Source organism: Rhinoraja longicauda, chromosome 7 (assembly GCF_053455715.1).
Source record: "Rhinoraja longicauda isolate Sanriku21f chromosome 7, sRhiLon1.1, whole genome shotgun sequence".
NCBI lineage: Eukaryota > Metazoa > Chordata > Chondrichthyes > Rajiformes > Arhynchobatidae > Rhinoraja > Rhinoraja longicauda.
This window is the reverse complement of record NC_135959.1, coordinates 68,406,376-68,422,788: the sequence shown is the minus strand read 5'-3', so window position 1 is coordinate 68,422,788 and position 16,413 is coordinate 68,406,376. Positions and strand designations below refer to the sequence as shown.

At 39.8% G+C, this 16,413-nt stretch overlaps 2 protein-coding genes across 3 annotated transcripts in view; one reads left to right on the top strand and one right to left on the bottom strand.

Moving 5' to 3' along the window:
- The window catches only part of angptl5 (angiopoietin-like 5), a 20,018-nt gene extending 14,102 nt beyond the window's left edge, over window positions 1-5,916 (bottom strand). Inside the window, 2 exon segments of the mRNA XM_078402800.1 lie at window positions 990-1,164; window positions 4,840-5,916. Coding sequence (XP_078258926.1) covers window positions 990-1,164; window positions 4,840-4,941 — 277 coding nt within the window. The 5' untranslated portion in view covers window positions 4,942-5,916.
- Window positions 5,753-16,413, top strand: LOC144595366 (neurite extension and migration factor-like). Of its 2 annotated transcripts, none has more exons than XM_078402798.1 (2): window positions 5,753-5,955; window positions 11,341-16,413. In XM_078402798.1, the coding sequence occupies exon 2, from the start codon at window positions 11,518-11,520 to the stop codon at window positions 14,833-14,835; it is 3,318 nt and encodes a 1,105-aa protein (XP_078258924.1). In that variant the 5' UTR covers window positions 5,753-5,955; window positions 11,341-11,517; the 3' UTR covers window positions 14,836-16,413. The 2 variants fall into 2 exon arrangements, with proteins under 2 accessions (XP_078258924.1, XP_078258925.1); XM_078402799.1 differs by lacking the exon at window positions 5,753-5,955 and adding an exon at window positions 10,509-10,618.

Here is a 16,413-nt window from a genome sequence, read left to right as displayed (position 1 = left end):
AATGATCTCTAAACTAGTTTCAGTTGTAAATTATTTTACATTAAGGACTGCGAGGCCATGGAAATTCTTATGAAACAATGAAACAGTATTATTGCCTGATACTCTCCTGTTTGAGAACTTAAGCATGATTAATTTAGCTGGGATTTTCTGAAAAGAATATTATTCTATGAAAAACAGATACATTACCTAGTAGTGCACCTATCTGCAGGGTTTTGACATGAGAAACCACCAGGGTAAATTCTACAAAAGCTTCTGCAGTCATCTCCAGGTGCAACATTGAGTGCCTTTGGTAACAAAGATGAATTTCCTCACAGGACATCCGAAATTGTAAAATTGTAAGGATTTATGACTTTTTATAAATGCAGTTTGTCATAATTAGTTAGTATTTTATAATTTAATTCCAAGAACTTGTCTACATTGCCAGAAAACATAATAGCATTTACCTCGGCACAAATATAAACTTCATTATTAGTTCCAGCCAGCCTAATTTGGCACAAAACACAGACAAAACACATGCCCTTTTATATTTGCACTGGCTCTATTTTGGGGTCTTGAAAATATGTGATAATATAAATGTAACGTATCTGCATGTTTTCTGCAACAGAATCCTGTATGACACTTTGTGGACATCAAGATGGTGAGGGGTAGATTCTCTAATGTTGCCTATCCATATTCTCCAGACATGCTGCTGACCCGCTGAGTTACTCCAGCACTTTTGTGTTTTTATTCAAGATTCCAGCAACTGCAGTTCCTTGTGCCTACTCTGTCTTCTTTAATAGTTGTTGAACCATGAAGAACATAGCTCTGTAAATACATTCCTGTTTTATTAACTTGACCTTTGCTAATTTAATCTCACAGTACAATTTCTACAATGGTTAGTTTAATTTTCAGCATCTGCAACACTTGCCTGTTAGAATTTAATAAACAAGCAATTTTTATGCAACAAAATTTAATTTCCTACATTCACTCGTACAGAATACACTACATACTGCACAGATTATACTTTTCTTTTTTTGATGTTCTTGGCATCTCACATTGTCTGATACAGTTTGTGGTCTTGTTTGGAACATTTGTTGGAAAGTTATGACTTCTGCCACTAATTTCATTTCCAGTTGGTTGATTGAAGTTCGCTACTGAGCTATTCAAAATGTCTTCTCCAGTATCCTGTTTTGGAGAGAATGTTTAAAATAACCATTAACTACTCAGTGGCTGATTCACTAATAAGTCTTCTCCAGAAACTTTTTTTAGCAAATACACTTGAACTACATCATAACATTAATGGGCAAAGTAATAGATTTTAATACACAATGCCAAGTCACACACTGTTAAAATACATATCTCAATGAATGCCCAGACGTATATCGAAAACATATCAGATACTTGGAGCCAATAACTTGAACAATACATCATGCATTATAACACCAATCAAAGTCTGTACTCTAAATATAGAAGCAGAGCTGAAGCCCGCAACTTTCAGATTTAAAAGCAAAAATATTACTATTTGAGGCACTTAGCTAAGTAGGTTAGCGTAAATCAAATGGTGAGGAAGACAAAAAAAAGTTAGGAAAATGACATTTGCAGTCATTTACCTCACCAGAAACAATACAATAAGAAAAATATCTGCACATGGTGCTTTTTCTAAAAATAGGAACAATTCTGATATATTTTCTTAGTGGAAGAATATTCTATCCAGTAAAACACAAACCAAGGACTACTCAACATCCTCCAAATATTAAATTAAAGGATTTACCACCATTAAATCAAGCAACAGCGTGCTGTTTCTCACAGATGATACTTCTGTAATTATATGGATAAGGATTTGTATGATCGTTGTAATCTCCCATGGTTTCATTTTTACTCAGTTTTAACTTTCTGTTGAAGTTCTGGTTCAAGCAGAATCCTGATAAAATGGTTATTTGGCAGCTTCATGGGAGGGAATATGGCCAACAGCTGATTTACATCTGGTTGTAATAAAAAAAGTGTTTGCTTTGCTTTATTTTACAAATTTGAATGTAAAAAAATGTAAAGGAAAATGTACACCTTATTTTCCCTTTACTTTATGAAATTCAATTCTGGTTCAAATCAGCAATACCAGATTCATTCTTAAACCATTGTGAACGAAAAAGGACTACTTTTAATGTTGGAAACAAATCATACACATATTCTTATCCAAAGAAAGATTAAAAAAACAGTGTTTTATTTTAAATTCACCCGACTTCGGAAAGAGTCCTTGCATGGTGCACTAAGTGTATTCGTTTGGATTTGAATCAGACTGTTTTTAATCCTCACAACAAAAAAACCTGTACAATGCTTCCCCTTCCTATGATCAGAAATAGCCATATTTGTTAAGAACTGGTTACAGCATGCAACATGGAAAAATATTCTCCCTTTTATTGTATTCTTGCTGCTAGATCGTGCACAGCATTACGTGAATAGCACAGTGCTGCAAAAATTAGTCCTGCCGTGTCACACTTCCAGGGACCAATGTTCAATCCTGATCTTGAGTGGGTTTTGAGTGCTCTGGTTTTGACAATAACCCATAGACTTGGTGGCTAATTGGTGGTTAATTGGCAGCTGTAAATTATTCCTTGGTGTAGTTCAAAGACAAAAAGAATTGAAGGGGATTGATGGGCAAGTGCGAAAGAGGATAAACTGCAGGGATACAGGGAAGAAAGGAGAAGGGGAATGGGAATGAAGGGTCTGCTCCCCAGGATCTGGTTTGGACCCAGTGGGCTGAATAGCTTTGTCTGTCCATGATAAATACAAGATACATTTGCATTTATTTTACATTCAGCCAGAAATGTTGTACAAAACTGACGTTTTTCCCCAGTGATGCATAATATATGGCCAGCTGACTATACCAACCCCACAATACCCGTCTTTCTGGCCTGCTCCAAAGAATCTGAACGAGCATCAAGTCACCTCAAGCTCGTTCCTTGGGACTATAAACTTCTAACACTAAAATTTGGATAGGGTGCTATAAGGGTTCAATATTTGCAAAATATGCACGACTCTCTGCAAACAGTCACAATGTCTGTCCTTGCTGCATAAGTTAAATTTTAGAAATTAGAAGCACGGGAGAAGCGGTATCACTAGAGTAATTAAGCAAAAGAACAAAACAAGATACCGCTTAAGGTGATCGTGCCCGAAGACAATCATCCTCCAAGTCACATAGACAGAAGTCTGGCTACTAAATGTAAAGGGGGGGGACAAGCCCAACAAAAGTTGAGATTTCGCACATGGGCTGGGTCGTCACCAGTGCCAGGGAGACGACACAGGGAGAGGTGGGGCGGACTAGGACTTTAAGGAGGGAAGAAGGGTAGTTGGGTGGGGGGAATGGAGGTTGAGGGTTAGTTATCTAACATTGTTCAATGTTCATACCGTTAGGTTCAAAACTACCCAAATCGAATATGAGGTGCTATGCCTCCATTTTGCATATTGCTTCACAGTGGCAATGGAGAAGGTCTAGGACAGAAAAGTCAGCAAATGTTAGGTGAAACAGCTACTGAGTTTACACTTGGTCTTGCCAATGTAAGGAGGACCTTCCACTTGCACACTTGCGTTTGGTCCGCCAAGGACAGCTGGACCTCCCGTTTGCTAACCATTTTAAGTCCTCTACCCATTTTCAACTAATATCAAACCAAACCCCCATTTTTCTCTCTTCTCTCTTCTCTCCTCCACCTCCACCACCCCCTCTCCCTCGCCTCTGTCTCACCTGGACCTGAACCAATTTATTCCCTCCCACCTACATTCCTTCCTCTGGCTTCACAGTTTGTACTTTATTCATATTTCACATCCTTTGTATTTTTATCTCTGGCATTTGTCCAACCATCTGCCTATCAAACTCCCATAACCTATATCTACCTCTATCTACCTATCTCTCGCCAGTCTTTGACCTGCCCCCTCCTTTCTTTCAACTTTCTCCCCTCTCCACCAAAATCAGCCTGTGGAGGGTCCCATCCAAAATGTCACCTATCAATTTTCTTCAGAGATGCTGCCTGACTCACTGAGTTACTCCAGCACTTTGTTTATTTTTGGAAACCAGCATCTGCAGTTCCTTGTTTCTCAACAATTAAAATACATTCGGAAATGTACAAGGATATGAAAGAATTAGAGGGGTATAGGCCAAAGCGAGCATATGGGACTAGCTTAGATGGGCCACCTTGGTCGGCATGGGAGCGTTAGGCAGAACAGCCTGTTTTTGTGCTGTATGATTCTATGATTTTATAACGGCACATTTAACAACTTCCCCCATCTCTTGTTCCCACCATCCACTATCCCTACCTTCAGATTTATATTTCACTCCATACTCTCCTTCCTTATCTGGCAACATCTCCATTTCACTTCTAATCTTTGTTACTGTCTCCACCCATCTGCCCATCACCCCTCCTCACCTGTATTCACGTATTATTTCTTTCCTCCCGAAGGGTTCCACACTGAAACAGCATATGTCTATTCCCTCCACATATGTTGCCTGACCCGCTGAGTTCCTCCAGCTCGTTTTTTTTTGCTCATGTTTCTAACATCTGCAGTCTTGTGTTTTTAATCTGAAATTGTTGAACTTTGTATTGAAGTTTAAAGATCATATATTGCATAATCAAAATATTTCTTTAGACATCTGTTGGACGTCTTTGATGTCGCACAGCATCATGTTTACAAGGCAAAGAATTCAATTGACAAATGACTGGAAACTGAGTAGCATGCTTGCAGTTTTAATCAAGGTGAGCAATCAACCATAGCATCTTCAGTGTGCCCACAATTGAGGTCACAATTATTGCAATGTGTCAAATTGAAATACATAAATTAATTGGTTAGTAATAGATGAGACAATCTATATACCTGTGTTTTTATTCTGACTCGTCCACAGACAACTAGTTTACCAAGACGGTGCCCAAAAGGTGGGAAGTGAAAGAGTGGGTGCTGCATCTTATGCACACGCATGGTAAGGTATCATGCAGATCCTGTTGTTCTTTTGAAAGGTTATCGACCTAAAACGTCAGGTCCTTTTCTTTTGTTGCAGCCCTCCGATTATTTCAGATTTCCAGTACCCACGGTACGTTTTATTTTGTTCATTTCTCGCTCTTCCTTTTCAACCTTCAGATTGCAGCTCGGATTGCGAGAACCATAAAACTGCACAAGGAAGGGATCTCCATAATGATGACACATCATTGTTAAATGATGAGAGATCAGTGGTGTGCAATGATCACAGACATCATTGATGGCACATCATTGGCAACCGACTGGAGCAGTTGCAGAAATGCGGGGTTTTCTGTGCGTTTGCTAACAAGGACCCTCGATGCCGTGAGAGAAGCTACCGTCTGAAGAAGGGTCTCGACCCGAAACTTCACCCATTCCTACGAATTAAAATTCTGATAAAGTTCACAGTGACCCCCGATTCTACCTGAACTCACTGCGCTTTTTCGTTCGAACGATGCAAACACCATGTGAACCTGCTGCAATTTTTATCCTTTCGGTGTCAAACACGTTAGTACAAGGATTATTTACGCCGATTACATGGGGGAAAAAACACACGACCATGTCCTTAAAAGGATACATCCGAGGGAAAGGAAAATATCCTGGAAAAAATCCTGTCGGAGATGATGCTGTTGTCCCGCTGAGTTACTCCGGCATTTAGTGTCTCTGTTCGGTGTGTAACCAGCATCTGCAGTTCCTTCCTGCACGGTTGATGCCATTTCTCCGGCACTCTGGGAGTTGGAGACAACAAAGGCAGTGGACACACTGAGGAGAACTCCAGCTCCCGGGATGCAGCACGATCCCTCCCCTCCCCTCGCACGCTTGGCTTCTCCTGCCGCCAGCCGGGCTCTGCTCTGCTCGCACCGACCGACTGATTGAGGGAGCGCGGCTTCGCACCCGGAGCACGAGCGCAGCTTGAAAATAACGGCAGTTAGCCGCGGACGGTTGGGGGCGCGAGCCGCAGGTTGGAGTCGAGGCGAGGTGAGCTGAGCTGCGGGCAGCTCGCCAGTCTAGGGGGGTGGGAGTGGGGGTGGTCTTTGCCTCTTTGTGTGCTGCGCTCGGACGTGTCCCCGGCCTCGCTTTTAACGCTGTAAATGCAGCCAGCCCCACTCTTGCAGTGAGGCTGGGCGCAGCGAGTCTGCATGAGCATTAGCAGCAGCATCCCTTCCAACCGTGTCGTGTGGAAGCCGCTTTTGTAAGGGTTAGAAGAGGCTCTTTCGGAGCCGCAACTTCGCTTCGGGTAACCCATGCAGGAACAAATCATGCACAACTTTAAAAAACCTGCATAATGCATTCACAGAGAGGGGCAATTTATAACGGTGGTTGTGCAGAGAGGCAGGGGTGGGAATGGGGAAAGTCTTTGCAAAGCTTTTCTTCTCTTTCCCCCAACAAATCCGCAAAGCCGGAATAACTTGTGAAAGTTTTACTGAGCGGCTCAGATTTGTTCCCTTGTTATGCGCATAAATACAATGGCTTTCAATGCAAGCACGTCCACATTTTCGATGGTGGTGTGGTGTGACTTCGGTTGCAAAAATCTTTGCATTCATTGGACGTAGATAATTCCCCTTTTTTTTCCAGGATATTTTCCTTTCCCTCGGATGTATCCTTTTAAGGACATGGTCGTGTGTTTTTTCCCCCATGTAATCGGCGTAAATAATCCTTGTACTAACGTGTTTGACACCGAAAGGATAAAAATTGCAGCAGGTTCACATGGTGTTTGCATCGTTCGAACGAAAAAGCGCAGTGAGTTCAGGTGGAATCGGGGGTCACTGTGAACTTTATCAGAATTTTAATTCGTATGGATTAGCAAAAAACAATTTGGCAGTATTGCACTTCATTTTAATGGACAGTAGTTTAAATTTATTTCAAGGAAAAGACGGATTTATAAAAATTAAAAGCAGCATTAAATTACTGTAATTAAGTCATTGCTTATACGAAATAGATTCAATTGCTGCCTAACTTACTGTATTCTTGCACCCAACACTGTTGACTGTGATTGTATTTTGAATTATTCATGATGCAGTCCTGCATTAATTCCAACAAGATTATGCACTGGAATTAGGGAAGTTTTCCGTCACTGCTGCAGTACTATAAACTGGTTAGTTGTACATTGACTGAAATAGCTATTCAATATAAGTAAACTGCATTTTTGGGCACAGTTTCCCTTGGATAAAGGTGTGGCAAAAGCATTTTCACTTGTATGGAATAAACCAAATGGATAAAACTTGCATATTTGGCAGTATCTATGTTGTCCACATCTGCGTTTGGGAATATTAAAGTTACAGGAGAGATATGGTACTGTTGAAGTTTAATGTGTTGAGTTGATACTACATTTTGGTATATGGTAAAATCGGGCCGTGCGGGGCTGGGGAATGATAAGGTGGGAGGCATTAGAGGGCAGAGCGCCGGAATTGGTGTGATCAGTGATAGTATTCTGAATGTATTCAAGAGAGAGCTAGATAGAGCTCTTAAGGATAGGGGGTCAGGGGGTATGGGGAGAAGGCAGGAACGGGGTACTGATTGAGAATGATCAGCCATGATCACATTGAATGGCCTCCTCCTGCACCTATTGTCTATAGTGTTGGTGATTAAGGTCTGGTGCTCGTCAGTGGGGTCATGGTCCAAGGATAAGTAGGAGGAGGTGTCCGAGAGTTGTCTGGCCTCGGTCCGGTAGAGGTCAGCCCGCCAGACTACCACAGCACTTCCCTTGCCAGCAGGTTTGATGACTAAGTCGTGGTTGTTGCAGAGTGAGTGGAGGGCTGTATGTTCAGGAGGGGAGAGTCTAGAGTGAGTCAGGGTTTTTTAGGGAGAAGGTAAAGTCGGGCCGTGCAGGACTGGGGAACGATCGGTCTGAAGAAGGGTCTCGGCCCGAAACGTCACCCATTCCTTCTCTCCTGACCTGTTGAGTTACTCCAGAATTTTGTGATATCTTTGATTTGTACCAGCATCTGCAGTTATTTTCCTACACATTGTGGTATATGCTCTGAGACATACTGGACCCTCCTGGAGTCCCATTTGCAGCTATAGAAACTCTTGTCAATCCTACTAATGAATGTCTTTTATCCCCAATCCTCTGCCTGCGTTCACCCTTCCCATTGTGCCTCACAACCAGACTCCATGCCGCAGACCTGACTACTGCTGCTCCTCTGGTGTCATCCCTCTTATCGGTATAGAGCCCTTGCACGGTAGGTCAAAAGGTCAAAGGGCTTGACGCACGGAGTCGCTCAAGTGTTCTGGAGGACAAGCAACTTTCTGCCATACACTCATCACACACACAACACGTATGTCCTGCTGAGTTACTCCAGCATTTTGTCTACCTTCGATTTAAACCAGCAACTGCACTTTTTTCCTGCACATTTTGTTCATTCCACTGCAAAATCTCCTCAAGGTGTGTCTACTTTGAAGAAGTTCTCCGACGAGAGAGGAGGAGAATGCACCTAGTTAGCAACAGGCTGTGCCCGGGAATTGATTGCAGAGAAGGATGAATGAGATGACTGCGTGTTACAAGCTGGCTTTGTATCAGTCCAGCGGCGCCACACTGACAACGCTGAACGCGTGTGTAGGGAGGAACTGCAGACACTGGCTTCAACCGAAGATAAGACACAAAAAGCTGGAGTAACTCAGCAGGTCAGGCATCTGAAACGCTGAACACTTACTGTACAGCGAACCTTCAGAGTTCATTAGAGCTCCTCGCTTACATCCCTCCCCCACACACTCCAGCTCTATAGTGTGCTGTGGGTCACCAGGTGTCAGATTTACATTGCGTTTCTCATCACAATGATTTATCTAATAGTTTATCAGCACCGCGGTCGTCACATTGGAAACGGCACCAGTGGAAACAGACGAGAGAGCAGAGAGCTTAACTTCCACACAAAAACAAACGACTATCTGCAGTACAAGATGTGGATCATTTTGGCTCCTGTTCAAAATACCTCGGGTTTACACTCCCTCTGGGCTGCCAATGCCCTTCTAGAGCTGGATACACTTCAGCGACTCTGGACTGAGACGCCAGAAGGAGCCCAGCCAAGACATCCTATGATTCTAGATGGATGCCCCTCTTAATGCCCACAACCCATCAATGCCATAATTACACGGCGTGTCCTGGAGCAAGGCGGCCAGGTCCAGAGTCTGTCTGACCGCTTCCCTCTCGTGTCTTGCCATCTTTGAATTTGCAGGGAATTGGAAGCTTAGAACATGTTGTCCTCCACAATGTGTCGGGCGGAACTGCAGATGGTGGTGTAAACTGAAGATAGACACAAAACGCTGGAGTAACTTGGCGGGACTGGCAGCATCTCTGGAGAGAAGTAATGGGTGACGCCTCGGGTCGAGAAGGATCTAGACCCGAAATGTCACCCATTCCCTCTCTCCAGAGATGCCGCCTTAATATTTCTCTTCTGATGAAGAAGAACTTTTTTAATTCAATTTTTCTATTTTGTTTTCACCTTTCTGGAAATGACTTATGGAATATGGTTCTCTCTGCTCTGGCTCTGAGCTCTGGTATGTTCTCCATAACCCCCAGCAACTTCTTTCCTACATTCTCCCTACCCTTACTCATTGATTGGGTGCACTAATTTGTCCTTGTGTTATTGGGTGCCATTTGTCGTAGCGTTCTTTGGGACCTCTTTCTATCGTGACGAGATATTTAAGTTTAAGATGCTCTTTTGATGACAGATGATAAGCCAGATACCAGCTGCATAACTCGCAAATCACTGTTCCTTGTGGCTTGTCATAACAAGGAACTGCAGATGCTGGTTTATACCAGAGAAAGACGCGTATGTCAGAATAATTCAGCAGGTCAGGTAGCATCCCTGAAGAACGTGTATGGGCGACATTTCGGGTTGAAACCCATCTTCAGACTGAACTGAAGAAGGGTTCTGGCTCAAATCATCACCTGTCCATGTTCTCCTGGGTTGCTGCCTGACCTGCTGAGTTACTCCAGCACTTTGTGTCTTTCCTTGGGACTTAATGTAAAAGAGCTTACTTGTATTTTACAGTTCCTTTTTCTTGCTTTGGTACACAGGAGACCAATTGCAGTGGCTCTGGTTAGATTTCAAAAGATATTCCTGCAAAGCCTTTAACGTTATGGATACCAGTGGTGGAGGGATTTAAATCAGCTCACTTAAATGCTGGAATTGGAAGACAATAGAGACGGAGTGTAGCCAGGCTTGATGAAGTTAAGGAGAAAAGGATAGCCAAGGGTTTGGCCTGACAAAATAATATAGCGGAATCACAGAGGGGGAGCAGTGAGAGAGGATGTTGCTGAACTCTCGTCAGAGAGAGGAGGAGAACTTCTTCAAAGTAATGCTGGAGTAACTCAGTGGGACCTACGTGTTGCGTGTGTTACGAGTGTATGCCGGAAGCTGCCTTGTACTCCAGAAGACATGAGAGACTCCTTGCGTCACGGCCTTTGACCTTATGACCTACCGTGCAATCCCCCTTGCCAGGTGTAGATGCTCAGCATGTCGGGTAGCACTCCAGCCCGGTTTCTCCAGCAGTCTGTTTTTTGCTCAAGATGTACGCTGCTCCTTCAGCCATCTGCTTTATTTGCTCATGGTTCCAGCATTTCCAGTCTCTTGCAGATCCAGTTGTGGACGGATGTCCAGAAATTGTCCTCAAATATTCCAAAATGACCTTTTATAGTCATGTGAGAACAGATCTTTATTTGTCTGTCCTGGAAAGTATTTTGTTTCTCGTGATTTAATTATCACCGTGTGTAGCTCACATCTGACTAATGCAATAAACATAGACATATATGTAGTGGTGAACGTTTATCCAAATCACCCTCAGAATAAACTGAGGTGCATTTAAAAAAAATGTTTCCAGTTGTTGTTTAGTTTTGGGGGTGGGGAGGGGTGTGTGAGAGATGCTTGACCAAGGAAGGCCACACTGCCAATGTGCAAATCTAGTACAACTTTTCACATTGAAGTGAATCTGCCATGAGGAAATTGTACAAAATGTTTTCAGATAACCTATCTGAAAGCAGTTTGTTAAAACAAAACTGGCCATGTGTGTATATATGTGTGTGTGTGTGTGTGTGTATATATATATAGATATATAGATAGATATATAGATAGATATATAGATAAATATATAGATAGATATATGTATATCAAGGTGACCAACCTTTATGGAAAAAGCATTGATCCTAAAATGTGTATTTTCAGCTGCCTGTAATTGAATACGTTTAGATATTTTTAAAGATGGTGGTTTTAAGGATTGCAATTTCTGTTAGAGATTCACTTTCGTATAATTTTTGTATGTTTGATTAAACAATTGTTTTGGAAAAATGAACAATATTTATTGCAAATTTAAGTTGGAAAATGTTTCATTCTTAATTACATAAAATTATGATATGTTCTTTTTTAGAAACTTTATTCCTCAAGGGATGGATAATTATACATTGTATGCAACTTCACCGTGACAACGACGAAAAAAAAGGATGTTTGCCAGACTGTTGCTATCCTATCTCAAAATCTTCCTTCAATTGGAATAATGTTTTTCTTCAGTTGCCTTTACATGTAACAATATTTTGCTGAATTTACTATGGAATCTAAGGACTTTTCATGCTTCAGTAGAAAACCGTGTGATGTCCAACGGATAGCTGCAGATACCTCTGAAGCAAATAAAGTGGAATGTTGTGAATTTGAAGCCCGATGGCGAATCTGCAATAATAAGAAACTGAACAAGGATCCGGCTATGATTCCTGAAGCACATATTTCAGTTTTTCAGACTGAAGATGCTATTTCTGATCAAATGTTAAACTTTTCTCTCAGTGGAATAACATGTGAAGAGAAATTTAATGGTGTGAAAGTTGACGAATTAGATAATACTACCAATACGCACTGTCTCTTCACAGAAAAATATAATGGAGATGATGCATTGCTGCCTATTCCAAGCCAGAACTGGAGTTACTTTGAGTCCTTCATAAATGAAAATAAAGAAGAATTTTTAGATCTTTGCACGGTAAATGACTTTTCAACTAATTTAATAAGTGAGGAGGACAGTCACAGTTTTTTGTTTGATGCTGAATCAACACTAAATAGTGATGTCTGTTCACTGAAAATAAGATATGAATCTTTTCAGGACAATATAAAAGAGAAAAATAATGCTCATCAAGATGATGCACAGCTTCAATTTTTTCCCAGTGCTTGTTGTAATGGAATAAAGAAAGAAGGGAAAGCTCCCGTTAAAAATTCTGATTGTGTTGAGGATGAGAGAAGGGAACATGACATTTCAGAACTTGCTTCATATGAATTAGAAAGTAAAAAGTGTCTTCTGTCAGGTGTTTTAATGGATGACTGTAAAGATGCTGAGACTTCGCTGGATTCTGTCTGTTTATCGTCAGCTCCACATGAAGATCAAGGGAATTGGAAGTTTTCAAAGAAAAATGATGATAGGTATTCAAGTCAAAGCAATTATACTTTGAGGGCTAAACGGCAGATACGTTACAGTGATGATTATTTATATGATGTTGATTCATTAGAGACCATGAAAACATTGGGGAAAACTGATCATGCTACAGACACTCCAAAGGTGGACGATGATGACTGGTGCCCCAGAAAAAGAAAGAAAACTGGAAAAAAGGAGCCACCTGTAATTATTAAATACATAATTGTCAATCGGTTTAAAGGGCACAAAAACATGCATGTAAAAATTAGTAGATTAGATTGTACAGAGAGTCAGGTATTATTGACTGATGAGGTAGTAAAAAAATATAAAAAACTTTCACCACTTAAAGAATTTTGGTCTCCAGTTCCTAACTGTAATGTGCATCATAACCAAGAAAAAAATGATAGAAAATTAAAAATATGTTCAGATGCTGGTATGTCTTACATGTTCTTTGCTTCTAAAAATAAAAAACAAAAAACACTTGCAAATGGGACAGCATCAATTAAAGTAGGGCACACTTTGAATCACCAAAAAGACAATGTTATTGAAACAGTTGACTCAAACTCAACAGTACCCAAGAAGATACAACAGTATGATAAGTCTGTTTATGAATTTACAGATGAAATAGAATTAAAGCGCATCACTATTCGGACTGTGAATAAGGCTGGTCGGTTAAGGGACATACTCGAAAAGGATTCATATCAAAAATCAAGGAAACAAAACATACCTTCAAAGAAAATGAGAGCAGATGCTCAGGACAGCAAAGATACCAGTAGTAGAAATTATTTTAAAAATACAAATGAAAATCCTCGAGTTCCAAGTGCAGATGTGCACAAAATTCAAGGTGAATGGAATTCTGCTGCTGGTTCTTTAGGTAACATCAACCCTACCAGTTTGTATGGAATAGAAACTTCTAGGGAGTTGCTTTCTCCAGCTTTAGCCAGCAGTCCAGGCTATCCTGTTACATCTGTCTCCGATGTACGTTCTCCAAAAGTCCTTGGAGGATATTTCCGGACTCTGCTGGATGGTGAGGATTTCAAAATGTCCTCACGGGATTCTCGTGCTGGTAAGCAGTTCAATGAAGATGTAACGGAAAACTCATTTTCTTCTCCAAAGCAGAGACAAACATGCAACAGCTCCACAAGATGCAATAATGGTGAATCAAATGTCATTCCATTGGAATTTGAACCGAACATCCAGGAAACTTGCAAAACAAACACTATTCATGGTGTACCTCAACACAGAATAATAAACAAAGAGTTATTTTCCTCATGTGAAGTTAATGCTGGAAATGAAAAAGTGAATGAAAATCAATTGGATGTGAACAATATTACAAATCAATGCGGCCTGAAGATCTACAGTTGTCAAAATGAAATAAATGCCAACTTGAGTCAGAAATTGAATGAAGGAACAAAACGTCTCTTTACTTCAAAAGACACTCTCTGCATTTTAGATATTTCAAACTTTACACCTGGAAAAGTAAAACCAACATCTAGCTCTGATTTTTCAAAAGAATGTACAACAGAAATTCCCTCCTCAGTGGGAAAATCTGATGTGAATTCCATGGAGGAGTCCAGCCAACATCAATTTCCCATGAAGGCTCCACTACTAGATGAATGTTTGGAGCAATTTCATATTCACAGTGAACTATATTCTACAAATATCCAGACTTGCTGCCTTAAAAGTGAGCCCACATCTGTTTCTTCCTCACCAAATGCAGAATCTTCTAATCAGTTACAAACTTCTGATCATGTGAGTTCGAATAATTATAAATATTCCAAAGTTAATAAGGCATTTAATAGCTTTAGAAGAGGACACGCACAATCAAATACGAAGCAATGGGACAGAAGTACTATTCAAAAGTATAAAAATTGTAAGACTGAAAACAAAGCCATCAAAATAGAGAATGTTGAAAAGACCAATATGTCACCAGAAAACCATAGATTTGTCAAAGGTGAAGAATACTCTTCAGATACATTATATGCAAATAAACAATCCAATAAGGCCTGTAAGCCCACAAAAGGGTTTACTAATAAAGATTTAGAAATGTGTACAAAAATGGTGAAGAAAGGTTTAATGAGTTCAAAAAACATGAAGGAAGAAAATCTAAATGGAAAATATAAACACTGGATTGCTCCTGCAGAGTCCAATGAATGTGTACCAAGTAACATTCCCAGAGGAAGCAGATTAGTGAATAGTGATCAGAGAGAATTTGAGGAACCCGGAAATATCCTTTCCAACATAGTTTCTGGGATGGCAGCAGTTAAGCAATTTATGATGGCATCAGTTGAACCAATCTTAAATCAGAGAGAAGTTGTTCTCCCTGCTCTAAATCAGTATTTGGAAGTACAAAATAGTTCCAAGCGGAAACCCAAACCAATCCAGTTGATGCATGTTGGTATAAAAGATATAAAAAATCAACCACTGCATGTTTCTGAATGTGCCCTAGACAATCTGGGTTTTGATAACTGACCTGCAGTTCACATTGCAACTTGCTGTGTTCAAAGTGTCTTTGCTTCCAGCACCCAAATAGCTAATTGTAACTGTACAAGCAATGCACTTTGTTATGGAAAAGGAGATTTTATATATTTAATTTGAACTTTTTTTAATACCTCTTACTCAAAACACTGTTATGCCTTGTTATACTTGGAGCTCTTACTCGTGAGAGAAACCTTTTATGTAAATATCAGCATAACATGTAGTTTGGGACTAGATGTGGTATGGGAACTAGATTTTTTTTGTAGTGCTATCAGTTTATAAAATGTCTGCCTTTTTTGTTACACTTAAAGTAACACCATGGGCGTAACTTTGGATATATACATAATGTAATTTGATACCAGCTACTCCAATTTAGCAATTTCATGAACTTTGTTTAAATACAAATCTGTGATATATTTCAATGTATTTACAATCCAATTTTTTATACTTTGACGGAATTTTTTCAAATCTACAGGTTATCATTGAGAAGGCTCATCTTAATCGCCAAGGATTACTGTCAAGCTGTACTGTAAATTAAATTAATTACCTTGATTGAAGTGTTTTATTATAAAACTATTATTTTTTTTCTAATCTGTATCTCTAACTTTTAATAATCAAGTTAAAATCATATTTTATACTGTTAACCTGGGGTAAAATTTTTATTACTTTATACGGAATATTTTTTTACCGAAATGAATTTTGGAAGATCAGTAGTAAAAATTGAGCAGATCTTTAGCATTGTGCAATATGTTTTTGCTCTTCCACTGCTTGAATTGAAACCACGATAAACAACAAAATTATCTATTTTGATTTATTTGAGACAATTTTATTGTAGAGATTTGCTGAGCTTTTATGAATTGCAACCTAAGCTCACCTCAGCAGATTTTTTAAATTTCCCTTAAGTGCATGAAAGTTGATTAAATTTGATGTCTTTAAAAAAAGTAGAATTATAAATGGATTTAGGGAGCTTGTGGATAGGTATGTAGTCAAAAAGCTATTACCTGGAAACTCAAATTGCAGGCAGTGGGAGTTTAAAACCAATTTCTCATACAGTGAAAACCAATCTCCACTGTACTTAAGTTACAGACTCTCATATTTTGTACAGTAATTTAATTTGGGTTGCTGGATAAAGGTAATTCATCGTTCATAATTATGCCATTAATGTAAAATTTAAAAAACATTTTGATATAAATTACTACATTATCATTTTTTCCTTCTTGTCTAAATTAAGTGAAAGCAAAACTAAAGCAAATGACTTAATTTGAGTTATAATGAATACAACATTGCAATGTAAATGTAATCACGCAGTAGTGAGTCACTTGGAATTTTAATGTGCTGGGGCAGCCAATAAAGATGAAGTACACTACTTAGAAGCTTGGAATTGATCTTTCAAACATTTGCCTCTGGTAACTAAAGACAAAATAAGAAGAGCAGATCCAAGTTGTCCTGCTTCTCCAGAAACTTTGTTATGGTTTTGTAAAGGACATTGTTGGGCGACACATTGGTGCAGCTTGAAGTATTGCCTTACAGGTCCAATAACACATGACCTCTGCTACTGTCTGTGTGGAGTGT

What these genes read in the sequence shown, in the direction of transcription:
- LOC144595366 (XM_078402798.1), top strand. Translation starts at nt 11,518, where the DNA reads ATGGAATCTAAGGACTTTTCATGCTTCAGTAGAAAACCGTGTGATGTC.